Raw genomic sequence first — 16,466 nt, 5'->3', positions numbered from 1 at the left:
AGACTGTGTTACTCTTGCCATACTCTATTGTAAAGAGACTGAGTTACTCTTACCATACTCTATTGTAAAGAGACTGAGTTACTCTTACCATACTCTATTGTAAAGACACTGTGTTACTCTTGCCATACTCTATTGTAAAGAGACTGTGTTACTCTTACCATACTCTATTGTAAAGAGACTGTGTTACTCTTACCATACTCTATTGTAAAGACACTGTGTTACTCTTACCATACTCTATTGTAAAGAGACTGTGTTACTCTTGCCATACTCTATTGTAAAGAGACTGTGTTACTCTTGCCATACGCTATTGTAAAGAGACTGTGTCACTCTTGCGATACTCTATTGTAAAGAGACTGTGTCACTCTTGCCATACTCTATTGTAAAGAGACTGTGTTACTCTTACCATACTCTATTGTAAAGACACTGTGTTACTCTTACCATACTCTATTGTAAAGACACTGTGTTACTCTTGCCATACTCTATTGTAAAGAAACTGTGTTACTCTTGCCATACTCTATTGTAAAGAGACTGTGTTACTCTTGTCATACTCTATTGTAAAGAGACTGTGTTACTCTTGTCATACTCTATTGTAAAGAGACTGTGTTACTCTTGCCATACTCTATTGTAAAGAGACTGTCTTATTCTTGCCATACTCTATTGTAAAGAGACTGAGTTACTCTTACCATACTCTATTGTAAAGAAACTGTGTTACTCTTACCATACTCTATTGTAAAGAGACTGTCTTACTCTTGCCACACTCTATTGTAAAGAGACTGTGTTACTCTTACCATACTCTATTGTAAAGACACTGTGTTACTCTTACCATACTCTATTGTAAAGACACTGTGTTACTCTTGCCATACTCTATTGTAAAGAAACTGTGTTACTCTTGCCATACTCTATTGTAAAGAGACTGTGTCACTCTTGCGATACTCTATTGTAAAGAGACTGTGTCACTCTTGCCATACTCTATTGTAAAGAGACTGTGTTACTCTTGCCATACTCTATTGTATAAAGAGACTGTGTTACTCTTGCCACACTCTATTGTAAAGAGACTGTGTTACTCTTACCATACTCTATTGTAAAGAGACTGTGTTACTCTTACCATACTCTATTGTAAAGAGACTGTCTTACTCTTGCCACACTCTATTGTAAAGAGACTGTGTTACTCTTGCCATACTCTATTGTAAAGAGACTGTCTTACTCTTGCCATACTCTATTGTAAAGAGACTGTGTTACTCTTGCCATACTCTATTGTAAAGAGACTGTGTTACTCTTGCCATACTCTATTGTAAAGAGACTGAGTTACTCTTACCATACTCTATTGTAAAGAGACTGTGTTACTCTAGCCATACTCTATTGTAAAGAGACTGTGTTACTCTTGCCATACTCTATTGTAAAGAGACTGTCTTACTCTTGCCACACTCTATTGTAAAGACACTGTCTTACTCTTGCCATACTCTATTGTAAGGAGACTGTGTTACTCTTGCCTCACTCTATTGTAAAGAGACTGAGTTACTCTTGCCATACTCTATTGTAAAAAGACTGAGAATTTCAATAATTACAACAACAACTTATTTATTAATCCACAATAGCTGCTTGAAATTCTAATAGCAAATTAAACCAAAACAATTTATCTGGTAGTCATCAATAATTCCTTTCTGAAAAAGTAATTACAAAACCTTTAAAATAAAAAAGTCCACAACTTGTTTGACAACAAAAGTAAAAAGAGTGGAAGGAGCCAGTTGTAGTACAAACTAGTTACTAAGGACAAAAATAAAAACCCGACATGGAGAATGCTGCGCTTTTACGTCATGAATGAGCTGTGTATGGGAGAGTTTGTGCCATGTATGGACTGTGTATGGGGAGTTTTTGCCATGAATGTGGGAGTTTGTGCCATGAATGGGGGAGTTTGTGCCATGAATGGGGGAGTTTGTGCCATGAATGGGGGAGTTTGTGCCATGAATATGAGAGTTTGTGCCATGAATGTGGGAGTTTGTGCCATGCATGGGGGAGTTTGTGCCATGCATGGGGGAGTTTATGCCATGATTCTAGCACTGTGTGTCTGGTCTTCAATCATAACTCATTGCCATTTGTCATACAATTACAGCAGTAATAAAAACCTTTAACAATGTAGGCTGCGATGCTGTTTGAAAGCAAGCAAATAGCAACCAGGTCAGAGTGTGAAATAGAAGAAGGCGATGCAAACAAGGCAGCCATGTGGAAATATTTGTGATGGGATATTGGTAAATAAACTGGCAGCGAAGGGAAATATTTGCGTAGTGTAAATTACGGCAAGCATGCTGCCGGACATGAATGCATTTCTGAGTAAGGTGACTCGCAAACTTAGCACCATTTTACGGTAATACAGAGACATCGGCTAAATCAAAGTTGGCAAAAATATCCGTACATCTGTTTTCCTTATGGCTGGCGACGAGGAAAGCATCTTGTATAGATACAGAAATCATTATTGGAGACTGATTTCTCATTTTCTATAAATCGCAGAGAGAAATTCTAATATGTGTAACTAGATGTCTGAAACGATAAAGGACCTCCTCCTTGATTATTAACAAATGCAGCAGCTGGGGGTTTCCAGACCAAATTCACTAAAAAGATCTACACGAGCTGTTTGCAAGTATACTTCATGCGCAAAGAGTGTTTTCTCTAATATCGACGTAATTAAGGATTGTCATCCAATACTGTTTGCAACTAAAATTACAACACATTAAAACACTTGGTGTTTTCATATAATACTCAAAGGAAGAGCTGTGCAAGTTTCACTTTGTCCTTAACCCCTGCGCTACCAACAAGGTTACACCCAGTGCATTCTAATGAGTTCTGCTAACAGAGCTACAGCCAATGACAAAAACGTAATAACACATCTGTATTAAAAGTATACAGTAAGCTTATAGTTAGTGTATAGTAAGTATATAGCAACTACATTGTAAGTGTACAGTAAGTGTATAGTGAGTTTATAACAAGTGTATAATGAGTGTATAATAAGTGTATAATAGGTGTATAATAAGTGTATAGTAAGTGTATAGTGAGTTTATAATAAGTGTATGAGTGTATAATAAGTCTATAATATATGTATAATAAGTGTATAAGTGTATAGCTGTAAGTGTATAGTAAGTGTGTAATAAGTGTGTAAATATATATATAAATATATATATATTTACACACTTACACTACTTAAACAATTACCTATTAATTATTATCAATTACACAATTATATTTATATATATAAATATATACATGTATATATAAATTTATATATATTTTTATATATAAATATATATATACTTATACATATATTTATTCATATAAATATATATATATATTTATATATATAAATATATATATATATTTATATATATAAATATATATATATAAATAAATCGCAGTGTATGTCATTTGTCTGTTAGCCTGTCATGTGTCCAGCTATAGCGAAAAAGTCTGAGGAACGAAACGTAAGCTTTGCATGGGATTTGAACTCGGAACCTACAGGTATGCAGACAAGTGTATTAAACTACTAGGCTATGTGGTAGTGTTGGGCCGGTAAGGAGTTATCCGCTTTTACCGACACCGAGTGATTATCGGTATCCGGAAAACCAATCATTTTTGGCGACAGCTAGTTATCTGCGGCCGATTTGATATGATCGGTATTTATCCGTGAAAGCCTATCGGTAATTGGTTATCCGAAAAGATTTTTGTATTTGACAGGCTACAGCATCACCAGCGACGTGTGCGCGGGAGAATCTCCCACATAATGAGCTGCTTATGAAAGAGCTCATTTGACGTCTCACCCACAATCGCTATGTAACTGAATGAGAAACAAATGAGAAAAATGAAAAGGAAAAATCACGCATCAATTGATGTATTGGTTAATAGCAAAAACGCATCTTTGAGGAACACGCTAATCAAAAAGAGTCGCTCAGCGCACACTGGCAATCACAACTTTTTTTCTCAGACATTCTGAAAACACAACACAAGTGAATTATATTATAACTATTTCTTCAACGAACATTACCACGCTTACTTATAGGTATCTAGTATTATATTGTGTCTTACATTGATAAAATGTAAAACGTAATACAGACGGTTCCCTACTTACGAACATTCGAGTTACGAACAACGGTACATACGAACAGGTCTGCGCGTAGGCACTACTCAGAAGCACCACCCAGCATCCACCTTTCTCTGCCCAGTTCGTTGCAGTGCATAAGTGCGTGAATGTATTTCCAGTGCGCAAAGAACTTTTTTATTTTTACTGTACGTATTGTAAAGGAATTTGCCGGCCTTTACTTGGCACGATCTAGACTAATAAATAAAGAGAAGAGACTGCGTGTGGTTTCATTCAGCTTTTTATTAGCGAAGGAAATTTCACTAGCCGAGGAGCGTACGGCTATCTGCTCTGCTCAACTAAGTGAGCGCGCTCCTTTATATACAATAATATCAACCGTTCCGGCTAACGGCAAGAACACCGGCTAAAAAGGTGAATAAATAGGACCGCTCGCGCTTTGGTATGACAACAATATAAGTGACGATAAGTGATAGTGTTATGACGGGATATCAGATATAACAATAGCAAAATGAGTGAAACAGCGATATAATAAAAGGACAACACATACAAAAAAAATAAGACAACAACGATAAGTGATAGCATAACGATTAAAACAACAATATAATAAAAACGACAAGACATACAATAAATAAGAAATGCAGTGTCATGTCTCGGCGTCCACCAAAGTATTATCTCCATTTTATTAAATATTTTCTTCAGTACAAACCAATACAGGTTACTTATACAAGCCCTAAACATACTTATATAAACCTTCAATATACTTATATAGGCCTTAAACATAAATTATAATACAAAATATAGCACTGAAGCAACTTACGAACAAATTCACCTTACGAACAATCGTTCGGAACGTAACTCGTTCGTAGGTTGGGAACCGTCTGTATACGTTTTATATTTTATCAAATATAAAATGTATATTACGTTTTACATTTGATAAAACCTCTGTTTGATATTTGATACGTTTGATATATTTATACGTTTTATATTTGATTTATCCCCCACCAGCGTTATATAAAAATGGGCAGTAGGTAAGCTGAAGTTAAACACACGCTGAAAACAATATACCGAACTTTCTTAGTTGGCAAAGGATACCGAAGATGGTAAATACCGAGGACACCGGCACCGGAAATTCGACAAAAAAGTGCAAGGATATCCTATCCGGCACTAAATTATATACCAGCCCAACACTACTATGTGGTCACATTGCGATGCCATGGAATAATCGTTCACATAATCGTTACATCGGTTAAAATATGCATAATAACATTGTGTAAGGCGTAATGTCACTAAAGTTGGCTTCCCGGCCTTAACAGCTCTTATTATGTAGTAAGTTAATCTATTAAGCTAATTTTGCCACTGGGTAATTAGTCAACTAGGCAATGGCAACTACATTACCTGCCATTGTTTATAAGCTGTTTTATACTGCCGTGGAACTCAGGTCATTCATCAACTAGGTGTAAAAATGTGTATAGTAAGTGTGTGTGTATTATTTCATCAATTAGTAGAAATATAACATTAAGTCAAATAAAGATATAGTTATGATATCGATTAAGTTAAACAAAATAAATGAAAACTTAGTTCCTACTTGTTAAGGCATGATGAGGCCAACACGCGCAGTAGCACGGCAGCTAATCGAGGCGCTGGGCCCACAAGAATTGGCAGAATCAAACAGCAGGTCTGGATTAATCTAGGCTTAACAAACGGCTTTTAACTGTAACTCTAAAACTAGTAAATGCAGAGGTTTGGCGTAAGTCTATTGGAAGACTGTTCCATTGTGATGGTACTCTGTGTTCGATTGTTTTTGATCTGAAGCAGTATAAAATAATGATAAAGGTCGATTGGTTTCTAACAATCTGGTGAATATTTTTTGTTTTGTCATCACTTGAATAAAATTTTGAATGAGCTATCAAGAGAATTTTATACTGGTAAAGTTTATCAACACAAACAGCTGAACAAACAGAGACCGAGATGAAGCCAGTGGTGGTTTATTAAAGATTATGCACATTAGACGCTTTTGTGATATTAATTTTTTTTTAAATAACAAAATGAAGCATTTCCTCATGACTCCAGACAGTAACTAATTTTAGAGTTAATAAATATATAGTGTATAGAGTAGAGTGCATATTAGTTTCAAAATACTTTTGCGTAAAAATTAAAAACATCTATTAATCAGGCCTGATATAGATCCTATCCGCTTATTTAGCTTATTGATGCGCGTATCTCATAGCAGGTGACTGTCCAAATGAATTCCTAAAAATTTGATCGAAGATGTCTCCTCCAACTCCAAATTGAATAATTTTATCGATGTTTCTAATTTAATTTTCTTTTGATGATTTCTCATTACAGTGTACAATGTTGTGTCCATGTTTACAGTTAATTTATTTCTATTACACCAGTGTTCAATTTTTATAAGTTCATTACTAACTATATCAATTTCATTATTCAAAGTGTTGGACTCAAAAAATAAATTTGTATCGTCAGCATATAGAATAGGCTTTAAATGATTAATAGATGACACAAGATCATTAATATATAATATTAAGAACAAGGCTGGATCCAGGATAAAACATTGAGGAACGCCACACTTTATACTTGAAAAGCTAGATCTATAGTTTTCTATAAAGGTTACCTGTTTTCTATAAAGGTTACCTGTTTTCTATAAAGGTTACCTGTTTTCTATAAAGGTTACCTGTTTTCTATAAAGGTTACCTGTTTTCTATAAAGGTTACCTGTTTTCTATAAAGGTTACCTGTTTTCTATAAAGGTTACCTGTTTTCTATAAAGGATACCTGTTTTCTATAAAGGTTACCTGTTTTCTATAAAGGCTACCTGTTTTCTATATTCCATATAGTTTTTTATCCAGTGAATAGAAGACAATGAAAAGTGCATATATTTTACTTTGTGAATGAGTATATTGTGGCTCATAGTGTCACAAGCCTTACTAAAATCAAGAAGTATCCCCAGTACTGCTCCACCATGGCAGGAAGTATTAAACTTTATTTGTGAGCTCAATTAATGCTTGGCTAGTGCTTTGATTTTTTTTAAACCCAATCGTTGTGTCGTAAGAATGTTGTTATTTTCTAAATATTTGCATATTTAGGTATTAGCAACTTTCTCAAAAATTTTACGAAAAACTGGCACTATAGATATCGGTCTATAATTTGATAAAAGCTTTGGTAAACCCTTCTTAAACAAAGGCTTAACTTTTGCTATTGTAAGGCTATCAGGGAATATACCTAATTGTAAGGCTATCAGGGAATATACCTAAATGTAAGGCTATCAGGGAATATACCTAATTTTAAGGCTATAGGGGAATATACCTAATTGTAAGGCTATCAGGGAATATACCTAATTGTAAGGCTATAAGGGAATATACCTAATTGTAAGGCTATCAGGGAATATACCTAATTATAAGCCTATCAGGGAATATACCTAATTGTAAGGCTATCAGGGAATATACCTAATTGCAAGGCTATCAGGGAATATACCTAATTGTAAGGCTATCAGGGAATATACCCAATTATAAGCCTATCAGGGAATATACCTAATTGTAAGGCTATCAGGGAATATACCTAATTGTAAGGCTGTCAGGGAATATACCTAATTGTAAGGCTGTCAGGGAATATACCTAATTGTAAGGCTGTCAGGGAATATACCTAATTTTAAGCCTATCAGGGAATATACCTAATTGTAAGGCTATCAGGGAATATACCTAATTGCAAGGCTATCAGGGAATATACCTAATTGTAAGGCTATCAGGGAATATACCCAATTATAAGCCTATCAGGGAATATACCTAATTGTAAGGCTATCAGGGAATATACCTAATTGTAAGGCTATCAGGGAATATACCTAATTGTAAGGCTATCAGGGAATATACCTAATTGTAAGGCTGTCAGGGAATATACCTAATTGTAAGGCTATCAGGGAATATACCTAATTGTAAGGCTATCAGGGAATATACCTAATTGTAAGGCTGTCAGGGAATATACCTAATTGTAAGGCTATCAGGGAATATACCTAATTGTAAGGCTGTCAGGGAATATACCTAATTGTAAGGCTATCAGGGAATATACCTAATTGTAAGCCTATCAGGGAATATACCTAATTGTAAGGCTATCAGGGAATATACCTAATTGCAAGGCTATCAGGGAATATACATAATTGTAAGGCTATCAGGGAATATACCCAATTATAAGCCTATCAGGGAATATACCTAATTGTAAGGCTATCAGGGAATATACCTAATTGTAAGGCTATCAGGGAATATACCTAATTGTAAGGCTATCAGGGAATATACCTAATTGTAAGGCTGTCAGGGAATATACCTAATTGTAAGGCTATCAGGGAATATACCTAATTATAAGCCTATCAGGGAATATACCTAATTGTAAGGCTATCAGGGAATATACCTAATTGTAAGCCTATCAGGGAATATACCTAATTGTAAGGCTATCAGGGAATATACCTAATTGCAAGGCTATCAGGGAATATACCTAATTGTAAGGCTATCAGGGAATATACCCAATTATAAGCCTATCAGGGAATATACCTAATTGTAAGGCTATCAGGGAATATACCTAATTGTAAGGCTATCAGGGAATATACCTAATTGTAAGGCTGTCAGGGAATATACCTAATTGTAAGGCTGTCAGGGAATATACCTAATTGTAAGCTAGTATAATTTATAATATGAGCAAGAGGATAAGCTAAAGCAGAAGCAAGTGCTGCAATTTTAACGAGATTTGCTGGAATTGAATTAATCCTGTAGCTTTATTTGCATTCAGCTTACGCAGCAAATCCTGCAACATAATCCCCACCAACACTGCTAAACTGAAACTTTAGGTCTGTTGGTAACAGATAAACATTTTCCACATTGTCTCGAAGGCATGGAGAGTAAGTGTTGGGCTTTGTGAATAGTAAATGTTATAACTCAGGTATAACTGCTGTACAACTACTAATATATTATAACTCAGGTATAACTGCTGTACAACTACTAATAGGTTATAACTCAGGTATAACTGCTGTACAACTACTAATATGTTATAACTCAGGTATAACTGCTGTGCAACTACTAATATGTTATAACTCAGGTATAACTGCTGTACAACTACTAATATGTTATAACTCAGGTATAACTGCTGTACAACTACTAATATGTTATAACTCAGGTATAACTGCTGTACAACTACTAATATGTTATAACTCAGGTATAACTGCTGTACAACTACTAATATGTTATAACTCAGGTATAACTGCTGTACAACTACTAATATGTTATAACTCAGGTATAACTGCTGTACAACTACTAATATGTTATAACTCAGGTATAACTGCTGTACAACTACTAATATGTTATAACTCAGGTATAACTGCTGTACAACTACTAATATGTTATAACTCAGGTATAACTGCTGTACAACTACTAATATGTTATAACTCAGGTATAACTGCTGTACAACTACTAATATGTTATAACTCAGGTATAACTGCTGTACAACTACTAATATGTTATAACTCAGGTATAACTGCTGTACAACTACTAATATGTTATAACTCAGGTATAACTGCTGTACAACTACTAATATGTTATAACTCAGGTATAACTGCTGTACAACTACTAATATGTTATAACTCAGGTATAACTGCTGTACAACTACTAATATGTTATAACTGCTGTACAACTACTAATATGTTATAACTCAGGTATAACTGCTGTACAACTACTAATATGTTATAACTGCTGTACAACTACTAATATGTTATAACTCAGGTATAACTGCTGTACAACTACTAATATGTTATAACTCAGGTATAACTGCTGTACAACTACTAATATGTTATAACTCAGGTATAACTGCTGTACAACTACTAATATGTTATAACTCAGGTATAACTGCTGTACAACTACTAATATGTTATAACTGCTGTACAACTACTAATATGTTATAACTCAGGTATAACTGCTGTACAACTACTAATATGTTATAACTCAGGTATAACTGCTGTACAACTACTAATATGTTATAACTCAGGTATAACTGCTGTACAACTACTAATAGGTTATAACTCAGGTATAACTGCTGTACAACTACTAATATGTTATAACTCAGGTATAACTGCTGTACAACTACTAATATGTTATAACTCAGGTATAACTGCTGTACAACTACTAATAAAACAGCCAAAAAGAAATGAAGGTTGATAGAAATTTAACTACTGTAAGCGCAGGCATCGTAAATGTTGGAATGTAAGTTGTTGTTATGCCTACGGCGAAAGAACATGATCTTGTGAGTTTTACAAACTTTGACGAGCCTGTTTTTTAATTTGAAGGCCTTCGGACTACAACGCTAGTCATTAAAAGTAGGAAAAGTAAAGTTTGGATTACTGACCGTTGATTGTTTGACTTCCGTTATATAATTAACTTTACACAGGAAATAAACAGTTTAGCTTTGACTTTACCTTCCCTTGTTTGCTGATAAATCGTACGAGTAGAAAAATGAACTTCCTTGTGATATATATGCAGGTTGGATCTCCAAAAATGAAATGTTGAACCAGAGAGGTAGTCTTGTTTCATATAAAAAACATATGATGAAGGATAGAGAGCGGTCGACCAATCTCGGAGTTGACCTTAACACTGGAGTTGACTTAATACTGGACTTGACCTTAATCCTGGAGTTGACCTTAATACCGGAATTGAAATTATTACAGGAAGTTACTTCATTACTGGAAGTTACCTTAATACTGGAGTGTTGACCTTAATACTGGAGTGTTGACCTTAATACTGGAGTGTTGACCTTATTACTGGAAGTTACCTTAATGTTAGCGCTTACCTGAATGTTCGAATTGACCTTGTTGTGATGGTTGCATAATTATTTCTCTAACTTACCTCTGAAGCAACCGAAGAGACTCCATTTGTTTCAGTCTTTTCCTTCTTGGCCTAAAATATAACATACTGATGTCACCAAAAGTGATAGAGGTCATAATGGTGAGTCATGAACTTCAAGTTTACACCAAATAGTGATCAGCCAAAATACAAGCAAAATCCAAATTCTTTTTTCTTTGTCTTAGGCTCCTGCAACCCCTGCAGTTAGCAATTGTGAGAAAACGAGGAAATACGAAGTACAAGTGAAAAGGGAAACACACTCATCCGAGGATATGTCACATTCATAAACACCACCTTGCTTATCATCGCCTATACAGGACTAATAGCCATGATATTCAAATGAAAAGCTCACTCATTCGCTGCCTCGCTGACTTAACCTACCGATGCTAAAAACTGTGATCCATGATAGCGGCTTTATAATTTATGGTGTATAACTTTAAGCGAGTAACAAATCATTACTAAAAAAAGTAAATCATTTACTAAACAAATAAATATTTTTGACTTGATATTGACCAGCAATTGATGAATTTGCGAATAACATGTCATGTGACCCAAACTGCGCTTCATTTCTTATGTTCAGTGATTAGCTGACATCTGACCTACTTATCCTGTTCATTGCCAAGGAATTCTGACCTACTTTGTCTGTTCATTGCTAAGGAATGAGTGTGTGGTTCATGCACCGACACCCAACATCGATAGCCTTGGTAACAATCTAAAATCTTACAAAAGCTCTAATATATGTCTAAGTGAGCCGTGATCAGGTAGTTGCACTATTCTGATTGCAAATGTTAAGCAATATGGGTTGGGTAATTCTTAGCTTGTGTTCTATTGCGATGTAGTACCTATAATTAATATACCGCTTCTTTCAACTATCAAAAATATCATATGACCATTGACAATGCTGCCTTACGAACTAGCGAGGTCGATCGTTTTCCTTTTTTCCATGAAGCCTTCCACTAAGGGCGCATTGCCAGGGAGCCAGATTACGTCTCACTGCAGAAATAAACTCGTCCCATATGGCATACTATTTGGTATGCTATATGGTATGCTATATGGTATGCTATATGGTATGCTATATGGTGTGCTATATGGTATGCAATGTGGTATACTATATGTTACATTAATATATGCTATATGGTATGCTATATGGTATGCTATGTGGTATACTATATGGTACATTAATATATGCTATATGGTACGCTATATGGTATGCTATATGGTATGCTATATGGTACATTAATATGCTATATAGTATGCTATTTGGTATACTATATGGTATGCTATATGGTATACTACGTATATGGTACATTAATATATGCTATACTAATATAATTATGGTACCTATAATATATTACACTAAGGGGTTCATGCCAACTTGGATCACCAGCAAGTCGGTCCTTACACAACTGACACGTTTACACTTACAGTATGATAACAGAGAAGGAAAAATGAAAAACCAGAATGGAAAATGACCTTTAGAGGTGAAGTACTGTTAGATTTTTCATGAGCTCTTTTCATTCCAGCTTTCACTTCAGCCTTGACATTCTTTGTGGGGGAGTCTTTGACTGGAGAGGCTGATGAAGGAGATGAACTGCTGCCTCCAGGTAGACTGAAAGTTGCAGTTTCTTTAGACTTCTCAAATAGCAGCTGAGAATAAAAATAGACAGACATGAAATGCTAGCAATGTATCACCTTAGTCATGCAAGAAACTACCTATCTTCTCATTGAGCTCGTTGTTATGATTATCAAGTACAGACAATAACATTTATTCAAGGCTTTTAATGACTACTCTACATTCAATTGTAATGTAATGAGGTGATGTGTTGCTCATTCTTTCATTTTGTATCTAGCTCAAGTAGAATAAGCCATAAACACGTGTCTTCTTGTTTGTTTCCGGACAGGTGACATTCAACATACCACAATGATGTAACTTGTCACATTTCAGCGCAGTTCCGCATCTCGTTTTACAGACAATGTCAATTGCCATTTCACAGCCAGTGTCACCTGTCATTTCACAGCCAGTGCCACTTGTTATTTCACAGCAAATGTCACTTGTCAATTCACAACCAGTGTAACTCGTCATTTCAGAGCCAGTGTCACTTGTCATGTCACAGCCAATGTCACTCATCAATTCACAACCAGTATCAGTCATCAACTCACAGCCAGTGTCACTTGTCCATTCCAAAAAGGTGTCAGCAACTGATAAATAGCTAAAATATTCTGAAATGCACCTTAGTGCGGAATTTGAATACTAGGTTAGAATGTAAGCTACACTATTACATAAAATACGGGCAAAATTAGAGAAAGATATGGACTCCTTGAGAAAGTACCATCAACCAGCCAGCTAGCAAATGCTAGTTACAGAGTACCTTGAGCCTTGGAATGTCTGTGGCTGTTTTCCAGTCCTTGTCATCCCTAATCTTAGTTACCCTAGGGAACCTGATAGATATGCCATCAGCTGTGTGAATATCCGATTTGCTGAATTCTGCACCAGTTATCTCCCACACCTGAGAATCCTGTCGCAAAGGCAAGTGAGTTACATAGTGAACTATGGACTAAATATTGTCAGTTACATATTGAACTATGGACTAAATATTGTCAGTTACATAGTGAACTATGGACTAAATATTGCCAGTTACATAGTGAACTATGGACTAAATATTGCCAGTTACATAGGGAACTATAGACTAAATATTGTCAGTTACATAGTGAACTATAGACTAAATATAGTCAGTTACATAGTGAACTATAGACTAAATATAGCCAGTTACATAGTGAACTATAGACTAAATATTGCCAGTTACATAGTGAACTATAATAGACTAAATACTGTCAGTTACATAGTGAACTATGGACTAAATATAGCCAGTTACATAGTGAACTATAGACTAAACATGGCCAGTTACATAGTGAGCTATAGACTAAATATAGCCAGTTACATAGTGAACTATAGACTAAATATTGCCAGTTACATAGTGAACTATAATAGACTAAATACTGTCAGTTACATAGTGAACTATGGACTAAATATAGCCAGTTACATAGTGAACTATAGACTAAATATTGCCAGTTACATAGTGAACTATAGACTAAATATTGTCAGTTACATAGTGAACTATATACTAAATATTGTCAGTTACATAGTGAACTATAGACTAAATATTGTCAGTTACATAGTGAACTATAGACTAAGGAATCTTCACGGTATAACACCTATAACCAGAAATCCCGTTTCAAAACATCTGGAATAATAAATACCTTTGGGTCGGTGATGATGAAGTCAGGAGTTATGTTTCCTCCCTTATTGATATTGAGCCAACCCGGTATTTTGGAGGAGTCCTGAAAAGTTTAAAGCATACATGTATGTCCTAAGACACCACAGCTAAATTAAAAAAGGGACAAAACTCCAGCGATAAACTAGACAAGGACATTGCTAACTTACAGTACATCCTCTTCACTACATGTTCTCTTGCAGAAATGATTATCCAATATTTATATTTGGCCCCATTAGGGGAAAGTGGGGCACAATGGCCATGGGGGCACAGTGGACCATGCTAATTTTTGTGAGAAGACAACTTCTTACACATGTTTTATTTACATATATTACAGGAAGTGATGTAATGCATCAGCCATATTTGTTTCAACCACATGCAATCAATATTGTACACATGGTGAGTATTTTTACTATTTTTGTCTTCAATTCCTACTAATAGATATGAACTTGAAGTGGCCCTATCTTACACTCTGTACATTTTGCACCCATGTAACTTTCTAAATACAATTCTAAACTACTAGTGATGCTTAAATGATTATTAGTTAACTTCTGGAATGAATAAGTTTTGTCACATTGTAAAAATTGTTCTACACCATGCATTGGGGCACAAAAGCCCGCCTGGTGTGGGGCACAGTGGACCATGGACCATTGTGCCCCATTTGCCACTGTTTACACTGTAAATATTTAAATTTTATTTTTGTAGTATTAAGAGAGAGCTATATATTATTAATGTAGATAATAATAATATTTACAGCCTACATATATGTATATATATTTATGTAGGTGTATATATATATACAGTGTATATTTATGTTATTATATACATTAATCACTAAAATTACTAAAGAATTAAGAAACTAATAATAATAATATGTTAAATGATAATAACTTTTTTCTACTCAGGTAATCATGGTCAGAACTTACAAGAAAAAGAGTAATGCCTCTAAGACTTCTGCAGAGCTAATGAAACAAGCCGTACAGGAGGTTGTTGTAAAGGAGAAATCGGTACGCCAGATTTCCACAGACTTTTCAATTCCTCGTACAACATTACGTCGATATGTGAATGAGGCTAGAGCTAAAGGCTTTGGGGAGAACTCTTTTGCAAAGACAAAAGCTCACCGAAATGTATTCTCTTAACATGAAGAAGATCAATTAGCAGATTATCTCAAACTGGCTTCTAGACAGCATCACGGACTCACAAAGAAGATGACAAGAGAGCTAGCCCTAGAATATGCTAAGAGAAACAATAAGAATTACCAGGAGTCTTGGGACAGAAATGGGCTTGCAGGAATAGATTGGATTGATGGATTCATGAAGCGTCAATCAAGTTTGTCAGTGCGAAAACCTGAGCCCACAAGCCTCAGCCGTGGTACGAGCTTTAATAAAAGTAATGTGAATGCATTTTTTGATAATCTTGAAGCACTGATGGAGAAGTACAGGTTTGAACCTGCAGACATTTACAATGTTGAAGAAACTGCATTGACCACTGTACATCGACCACCTAAAGTTATTGCTGAAAAGTCCTTAAGGCAAGTTGGCCAAGTTACCAGTGCAGAAAGAGGCACTCTTGTCACCATGATTGGAGCAGCAAATGCTCAGGGGGGATCTGTTCCTCTAATGCTAATATTTCAACGAGTTCATTACAAGGCTTATATGGTTAGTGGTGCCCCTCCTGGAACAATTGGTGTGGTAATCCATCAATATAGACATCTCGAGATATCTTTCTCCAGTGGTTAAAACATCTTATTCATCACTCTAGAGCATCTAAAGACCGACCAATACTCGTCATAATGGACAATAATGATAGCCACTGCACTTTAGAGGTGATTGATTTAGCCAAGAACAATGGTATTATTTTACTAACTTTTCCACCAAACTGCAGTCACAGATGGCAGCCTCTGGATCTGACTGTTTTTGGACCTCTTAAAGTGTACTACAATGACGCATGTAACAGCTGGCAACTGAATCACCCTGGACAGACCATCACTATATACAACATCCCTGCCCTTCTTGATGCTTCCTTCTCCAGAACCTTCAACCCAGAAACCATAAAGTCTGGGTTTCGCCGACCAGGAATCGTTCCTTTCAATAGGAATGTTTTCAGTGACGCAGACTTCTTATGTGCTGATGTGACAAATCGAGCTGACCCTACTTCAACAGAGACACCTGCTACACCAATCAGCTTAACAGAAGGTCCTTCTGCATCAATTTTATCCGTAACT

General features: G+C 35.5%; 1 protein-coding gene across 1 annotated transcript in view; it reads right to left on the bottom strand.

Moving 5' to 3' along the window:
• The window catches only part of LOC137408884 (DNA ligase 3-like), a 70,832-nt gene that overhangs the window by 6,216 nt on the left and 48,150 nt on the right, over window positions 1-16,466 (bottom strand). Inside the window, exons 17-21 of the mRNA XM_068095491.1 lie at window positions 14,229-14,309; window positions 13,340-13,486; window positions 12,444-12,617; window positions 10,974-11,024; window positions 10,882-10,899 (exon numbers count right to left, since the gene is read on the bottom strand). Coding sequence (XP_067951592.1) covers window positions 10,882-10,899; window positions 10,974-11,024; window positions 12,444-12,617; window positions 13,340-13,486; window positions 14,229-14,309 — 471 coding nt within the window. The remainder of the gene's footprint in view (window positions 1-10,881; window positions 10,900-10,973; window positions 11,025-12,443; window positions 12,618-13,339; window positions 13,487-14,228; window positions 14,310-16,466) is intronic.

This window comes from Watersipora subatra, chromosome 11, assembly GCF_963576615.1.
Source record: "Watersipora subatra chromosome 11, tzWatSuba1.1, whole genome shotgun sequence".
Classification (NCBI taxonomy): Eukaryota; Metazoa; Bryozoa; class Gymnolaemata; order Cheilostomatida; family Watersiporidae; genus Watersipora; species Watersipora subatra.
Note: the sequence above shows the minus strand (reverse complement) of the source record. Positions and strands in the feature narration are given on the sequence as shown.